Source organism: Branchiostoma floridae, chromosome 2, assembly GCF_000003815.2.
Source record: "Branchiostoma floridae strain S238N-H82 chromosome 2, Bfl_VNyyK, whole genome shotgun sequence".
NCBI classification, from domain to species: Eukaryota; Metazoa; Chordata; class Leptocardii; order Amphioxiformes; family Branchiostomatidae; genus Branchiostoma; species Branchiostoma floridae.
Genome location: NC_049980.1, coordinates 19,029,032 through 19,036,082, shown reverse-complemented (window position 1 = coordinate 19,036,082; position 7,051 = coordinate 19,029,032). Strand labels below are relative to the sequence as shown.

Below are 7,051 nucleotides of genomic sequence, written 5' to 3'. Positions count from 1 at the left end.
TAACCTTCTGTCCTTTTTTTAAAATCAGTTTCGTAGGGCCTGATGTTACCATGATGATCATGAAGATGAAGAGCGGCCCATAGCGATAACTGTAGCAGCATCTCTTCTCCCTAAGTCAGAAACATCAAGCTTATGTAAGCTTGACTCCGTCCAATCTAGTCCATACACCCTGGCTACCTTGGCTCACTGCCTGGGTTCTTCTACACTCCTCCTCTTTCCTTCTTGTCTCTATCTGGATCATCCCCTTCTGTCTTTTGGCCTAGCTGTACCCCATCTTTGGTCGTGATTTGATGTATTTCTTGGTCTATCAAAGAAATGATTAGATTATGCCTTGCCAAGAATATACTACAGCAGAACTTGTTTTGATATCTAGTCATGGTTCGGGATAAACTTTGGTCACGATCTTGAGTGACAGATAAGTCCTTGTCCTACGGTGCTCGGAAAGAAGTGGTATAATTTTGATCCTCTAGCAGATGTCTGGAACTGCAGGGTAGTTTCAATCGCAGAGATATGTCAAAAAGAGTTGAATGAATTTTCATCATTTTAACTTTGATGAAGTGCGACGTAATGATTTGGTAACCATGCAAATTAGGGCTTGATTTGCGTAATCAATGAGGAAACTCTAGTGAAGACCACATCTTCACATCATCTTTTAACTTGTACATGTCTTTGACTTTAGCGGGAACTTGATAGGTAGGCTGTCAAGTTCATGTAAACTACTGCATGGGATGCTAATAAACAGAAACATGTAACCCGTCAGAGAGACAAAAGGATAACAGTGACATCCTTGGTGGGTGAATAAATGTACTTACACATGAATTTGTACGCATGTGCGCATACATTTGTATAGTGTACATTGGTGCACCGTCTCACTGGAGACGTGTGTTGAATAAAAAATGTACAAAATAGGGAAGACGCGCACAGGTTTATACCGATAGAAGAAGATAGGGTTATTAGGTCTGGAACACCTTTCAGACACATTGACCAGACGTAACAAAGGCATGCATATGGCTACATGTTCTAGAACATAAAACTTTAAGGCGTCGTGTAAACAGACGTTGTCATTTGCACCTGCTGTAAACAGGTGTGAGTTTTTGTCCCTTAAAAGCGAGTAATCTTTACAATTGAGAAAATGTTTTCAACGGGACGTCTCATTGGTACTATCGTGGGAGTTGCCGTCCGAAATTTCACCCAGCGGTCTGCTGCGGTATCGCAGCAGCTGTTGGACATTTCGTCAGGTGGCCATGGAGGGGAATCACCGGGCAGTCGGCACGGGCAGACTCCGCCTTTCCCGACCACCCAGGCTCCAGCTGCCTCTCTTGTGAACGCCGTTAGCACGAGGCTGAGGTGGGACAGATGTCATCATGCCGCCTCTATTCTTCCGTTCATCCGGGAGAGGCACATCGCCCACCCAGCCGTCTGGGAAGAGGTTCTCACCGTAGATGAGATGAAGACGCGTCTCTGTAACGTCTCGAAGGCTTCCCAGGTTCCACACCCCAAGAGCGTTGCTGAACCACAAAGCCTAAAAGACACAGGTTTGTCGCAAGACCCTGTGATGCCGTTTCAACGCCGGTCCGTGACCAACAGGGCGAGTCAAAGTCAAAAAGTGTCTGTCCGTCCCGTCATCAAGAAGGCGACAAAACAGGATGCGAGAAAAGCGCATGTAAGAACATCTAGTCACATCCGAGTATAGATTAAAAGGTGAACGTATAAAAGTTTAAAACAATATAGCTTAGTGTAAATTGAGTTATCTTCATTCAGTAAAACAGATAGTGAATTTTACTTTTATTACATCCTTTTCTTCAGGCAAAAGTCCAGGCTATCTTAGATCTGGCAGTGACCAACTCCGTCCACGGAGGGAGAAGGTCCTGGAATCGAGAAGAGGACAGAGTGCTCGGCGCCTACATGGTGCATCTGGCCGCCAGCGAAGTTGTCCTGAAGGAGAAAGTACGGCACATTCTCAAGTCCCGGGAGTTCAACACTGAGAAAATGCAGAAACTCATGTTGGCCCTGACCACACTCAACAGGGTACGGAAAGTCAAGAACATCATCGGCTGGTACTTCAGAGCGGTAGACAGGTGGGAGTCGAGGGGAAAGTGCGAGTTAGAAGAAGAGAAGTTACTGATGTACTTGACTCTTCGGCTAGAGGACGAGGCCGACAAGTTGGGCGTGAAGAAGAAGAGGAACTGGTTGGAGAATTTCCGATGCTTTGTCAGCAGCATCAGAGAGCTGATATCCGTGTGGCACTCCGGGGAGTAAGTTTGCAGAGCCGTGGGGGGCAGTAGTGGAGTCTACAGGAAAGCTCAGTGGTGTCAGATCAGAGGACCATCCCGCTTCAGGGGCCAGGGCTAAGTGCCGAAGAGGCAAATTTGTCCGAAGTTCTCAACCAGAGCTGTTCTGTAATGCTTCTATGGCCGTGAAAGTAACTCTCACCTCTACTGGTGCTAAATGCTCGGATAGAGCCACAGCTCCTTCGACCCATACTCCTCATGATGTCGACGTTACAACAACCAACACATGACTGCAACCAGCCTGTGAAAACAAGATCAAAACTAGTGGTTACCTTATGGGAATCTTGTCGATTTCTGCACGCCTCCACCTAATCTCGGACCTGGTGAGTAAATGAGAATATACCTAACGTTACTCTCGATCCAAGCAGAGGTTGGTGGGAAAAATCGTGACCCTTTTCTTTCATCAATTCTTTTTTCGACCAGCCTTCCCACCAACGTCGAAAAAAATTGATGAAAGGGAAAGGTCACGATTTTCCCCACCAACCTCTGCTTGGAGAGTAGAATATGCCGAGAAGTTCAGAAAGGGAAGTGCCTGACGTACATGTTCAAGCTACTAGATGTCGCTTTTGAGCCACAAAGTCATTTCGTGTCTGATCAAGATTTTGCGACAGTCGCAAAACGACTACCATAGCGTCCGCCATGTTTTGCAAGAATCATTACGTCGACTGCGAGAAATTCGACAAATAAGAGGAAGTCTGGATGGAAAATAAGTACCAGCCATGTTCATTGTTACTCTTTAATGATACCTCAGAGAGACGTTTCTCCCATGGAGAACAGAGCGGCGGTGTACGACTTGGCCAGGGAGGGGAAACTGGCCGTGCTGCGGGCTCTACTCGACCAGCAAAGTCCAGAGATAAGGTGATCTGATCTATATAATTATAAACCTTTGACTTTGTGCAGGAATTTAACTTGATCAGGCACGACAGCACATGACTATTCACGTTACGTTTATTAGTACGTAATCCTTGATGTCATATATGCGATTCAATGCTTTACATTTTCCCGCAGAATTAGCTAGAATACGTCCAAACTGAAAGTACTTTTGTGGTGTGATTTCTCACAACTCCATGTTGTACTTCTCTGTTCAATGTTCGTTTATTCCTCAATTTCTTTCTTCCTTGTTCGTTTTCAGGACACAGTTAACTTATCTTAAAAATCATCTTCCGTAAAACGGGATAGTCAAAACTTAAGCCTTACAAAAACGGCTTTTTTTTAGTTAAGAAGAACTGCCCTAGCAGGTTTTCATTTTGTAGACACAGCCAAACATTTTTAATTCATGATAATATTTTTCATAACATTTCTTAATTAAGTTTAATTTCATCCCATATCCATGTCTTATGACGTTGATCAAGAAGAAAATACGGATTTCTTGATGTCCATTAAAGATGCGTCCAAGAAAAAGAAACCTGTACAGAAACTATTTTTATATGTGCGCACAGTCATGCTTAAAATTTAAATGCTGCAAATTTTCAGAAAGGAAATCAAATTCGCCACATGAGTGATGACGGTATGTGAGAAGAATATGTAACGTACACGTATTACGTACATGTACATGTATTTGTATGGTGTTCTTGTTATGACATGTATGTATGCCATTTATGGCCAAGCAAGGACCTCCTTGGGCCAAGGCTATCAACAGGATATTTCTGTTGATAACAATATTTCACTAAATATTGACAGAAATTCCGAATGTACATTTTTTCTAGTGAAATGACTGATATCTTTAATACAATTTTACCACAACGCGGCCTCTTTGAGTTGTTGTACTAGTACTAGTAGTATTTGGCACATACCTGTAGGTGGACTGTAGAGGAGAAACAATACGAATGTACTACCATTAGTTTGTTTGTTTTCCCTTTTCAGATCCGCACTTCTGAATGCGACCACGGAAGGCTCGACTCCCCTCATCGCAGCCGCACGATACGGTCACCTTGATGTCGTGAACTACCTCATTGAGGACTGCTGCGCGGACGTGGAGCAGGGAGGATCCGTTACGTTTGACGGAGAGACCATAGAAGGTGCCCCGCCCCTGTGGTGCTCGTCAGCCGCCGGCCATCTTAACATCGTCAAGTCTCTGATACAACACGGTGCCTCCGTCAACAACACGACTCTCACCAACTCCACCCCGCTACGAGCTGCGTGCTTCGACGGACATTTTGAAATTGTTAAGTACCTTGTTGAGCACCACGCCGACCTTGAGATATCCAATCGTCATGGTCACACCTGCCTCATGATCGCCTGCTACAAAGGACACAGGGACATCGTAGAGTATCTATTGAAACTTGGCGCAGATGTAAACAGGAAAAGTATTAAGGGTAATACAGCCCTGCATGACTGTGCCGAGTCAGGAAGTCTGGAGATCATGAAATTGTTGCTCAAGTACAAGGCCAAGATGGCCAAGGACTCGTATGGCATGACACCGCTCATGGCAGCGAGCGTCACCGGACACACCAACATTGTCCACTACCTGATAGCGAGACACGAGTGTTCTCGGAAGGAAAGGATTGACGCGCTTGAACTCTTAGGTGCAACATTTGTAGATAAGAAACGGGACTTGCCAGGGGCATTAGAGTACTGGAGAATGTCCATGGATGAACGTTTTGCCAATAGGTGGGATATCATAACTAAACCGCCATCCAAGATGGTGACGGCGTACGACAATGTGGTGGAGGTTCAGACGTTCAGAGAACTGGAAGAGCTAATGGCCGATCCGGACGAGATGAGGATGCAGGCCCTGCTGATCCGGGAGAGAATCCTTGGACCCTCTCATCCCGACACATCGTACTACATCCGGTACCGCGGTGCCGTGTACGCAGACGCCGGCAACTTCGACCGATGCATCGTTCTGTGGACGTATGCCTTGGACATGCAGCAGTCTAATCTAGAAGCCCTCAACCCCATGACTCAGAGTAGCCTTCTGTCCTTTGCTGAACTCTTCTCCTACATGTTGCAAGAGCCTCCTCCCAACAGTTACAACACCAGGAAGCTGACCTTTCTAGACACCTTAACTGTTTTTGCCAAAGCTGTAGCAGAGGTGGAAAAAGGGATGCTCCACTACATGGCAACCCCCCTTCAAGAAAAAGACATCACACACCTAAACAGGGCCATTCTGATCATCATGCACTTGATATGTCTCCTCACCAAGGTCAAGTGTACTGTGAGGGAAGACTTCCTGAAAAGGCAGGCGGTGTATCGATTCTTGCACCTAAAACCGCGGGGTGCGAAAGGTATGACTCCGCTGCATTTCGCAGTGGACGAAGCCACTACAACTGTGGGGAGATATCCAGTATGCAAGTTTCCGTCTCTAGAAGCTGTTAAGATACTTATCGAGTGCGGAGCGTGCCTGAATGCGGTGGACGTAGAAAACAACACTGCGCTTCACATAGCAGCGCAAAATAATGAGACTGACATCATGAAAGAGCTCCTCAGAGCGGGGTTGCACTTCGACGCCTGCAATCTGGAAGGCAAGACTGCCTTTGATTTGCTCCCGAAAAAATCTGTGGAGAATTCCATCAATCCCCTGAACTACACTTCCTTGCAATGTCTGGCTGCACGAGCAATCAAGAGGTTCCAGATGGAATACAAAGGAGTTGTACCGGCAAGACTGGAAAGCTTTGTGGCAATGCATTAATCATGAACTTGTTGCATAGAACTGTTTTGTAAATTGCAGGTGTGAAGTTGGACAGTGAATTGTAGGTGTTCAGCTGCATCATTTTGAATAGCAATCTTTCATGTATCAATACTTCTGTGTAAAGTTTACAAGTATACTTGAATTACCTTTCACAATCAATTGGCAAACTTTGTTTACACATAATATGGATGTTTAAGGAATGGGTATTGTTTCTGGATATTTGTAAGTTGAGGGTAGTTCGCACAATATTTGTGCTACCACCCTAGTCCTGACACATTTTTGCCTGTTTTGATGAAAAGAACAAAACATTTTCTTGCTTTTAAAATAAAAACAGATTTAGAAGCAGATCCAAACTTATTCAAGATTAATTTTATTGCAGTGATTTTTGTTGTCTGCTAGATATTAATTGTATGTTATCCATATACATTTTGGATAAATGTCAAGTAATAAGACTACAGTGCTACTAAGAATGGATTACAATTATCCTATGCTTATAACACCTTTGACTTATCCTCAGGTTAGTAAAAGACTCTGCCCTGATTCTGAATGGTAAATATTTTGGAGGGAAAGGCTTTATTTTCCAAAGTTTGCCAAAATATGTTGTCTCAGACAAATAGTACAATTTTATGCTTGAAAAGGCAAACGATAAATGGTGACAAAGGAATGTTGTACCAATGGACAATCCCATTTACATGTATGTAACCTTCAATCCATCGTTGCAATATAATCGAATCTATCTGTCGGAAACAGCAGTTTAAAATGTATTGTCAAAATAATTGCATACTTATTAAAACCAGTTGACCTTACTTACAGCCTATTTGTAAAGAAGCTACTGCCTGTGCTCGCATGTGGATATCATCAAATGTGAATAGAACTATGTTCATAATCTATTTGCAGGTTTAGCTGTATATGGATTTTTTTAAACAATATTATGACAGTATTCTTTTTCATAACACCAGCTATTGTGACCATTATGTGGTGACTTAACTGTGTCTGAATTTACAAGCTTATAGGTGATGATAAAAAATGGTTTGTGGATGACGTTATGAGTGTGATGATCTTTGCCTTGTCTTTCATTTGCTTATATGTCTGTCATATGATTCTGTAGGCCTCACCAATTCACATGTAT

The 7,051-nt window shown here is 43.8% G+C and overlaps 2 protein-coding genes across 2 annotated transcripts; both read left to right on the top strand.

Annotated features, from left to right (window-relative positions):
• Positions 1 to 1,002: 1,002 nt before the first annotated feature.
• LOC118406789 lies at positions 1,003 to 2,719 on the top strand. Its single transcript, XM_035807126.1, has 2 exons — positions 1,003 to 1,663; positions 1,807 to 2,719. The coding sequence occupies exons 1-2, from the start codon at positions 1,133 to 1,135 to the stop codon at positions 2,257 to 2,259; spliced, it is 984 nt and encodes a 327-aa protein (XP_035663019.1). The 5' UTR covers positions 1,003 to 1,132; the 3' UTR covers positions 2,260 to 2,719.
• Positions 2,720 to 2,888: 169 nt separating this feature from the next.
• LOC118406744 (protein fem-1 homolog C-like) lies at positions 2,889 to 6,965 on the top strand. Its single transcript, XM_035807046.1, has 2 exons — positions 2,889 to 3,149; positions 4,155 to 6,965. The coding sequence occupies exons 1-2, from the start codon at positions 3,031 to 3,033 to the stop codon at positions 5,920 to 5,922; spliced, it is 1,887 nt and encodes a 628-aa protein (XP_035662939.1). The 5' UTR covers positions 2,889 to 3,030; the 3' UTR covers positions 5,923 to 6,965.
• Positions 6,966 to 7,051: the final 86 nt, after the last annotated feature.

Bases quoted from the DNA above. Each gene is read 5' to 3' on its own strand.
- LOC118406789 (XM_035807126.1), top strand. From the start codon at position 1,133: ATGTTTTCAACGGGACGTCTCATTGGTACTATCGTGGGAGTTGCCGTC. The intron at 1,664-1,806 runs GTAAGAACATCT...CCTTTTCTTCAG, and splicing joins AGGATGCGAGAAAAGCGCAT to GCAAAAGTCCAGGCTATCTT.
- LOC118406744 (XM_035807046.1), top strand. From the start codon at position 3,031: ATGATACCTCAGAGAGACGTTTCTCCCATGGAGAACAGAGCGGCGGTG. The intron at 3,150-4,154 runs GTGATCTGATCT...TTCCCTTTTCAG, and splicing joins CAGCAAAGTCCAGAGATAAG to ATCCGCACTTCTGAATGCGA.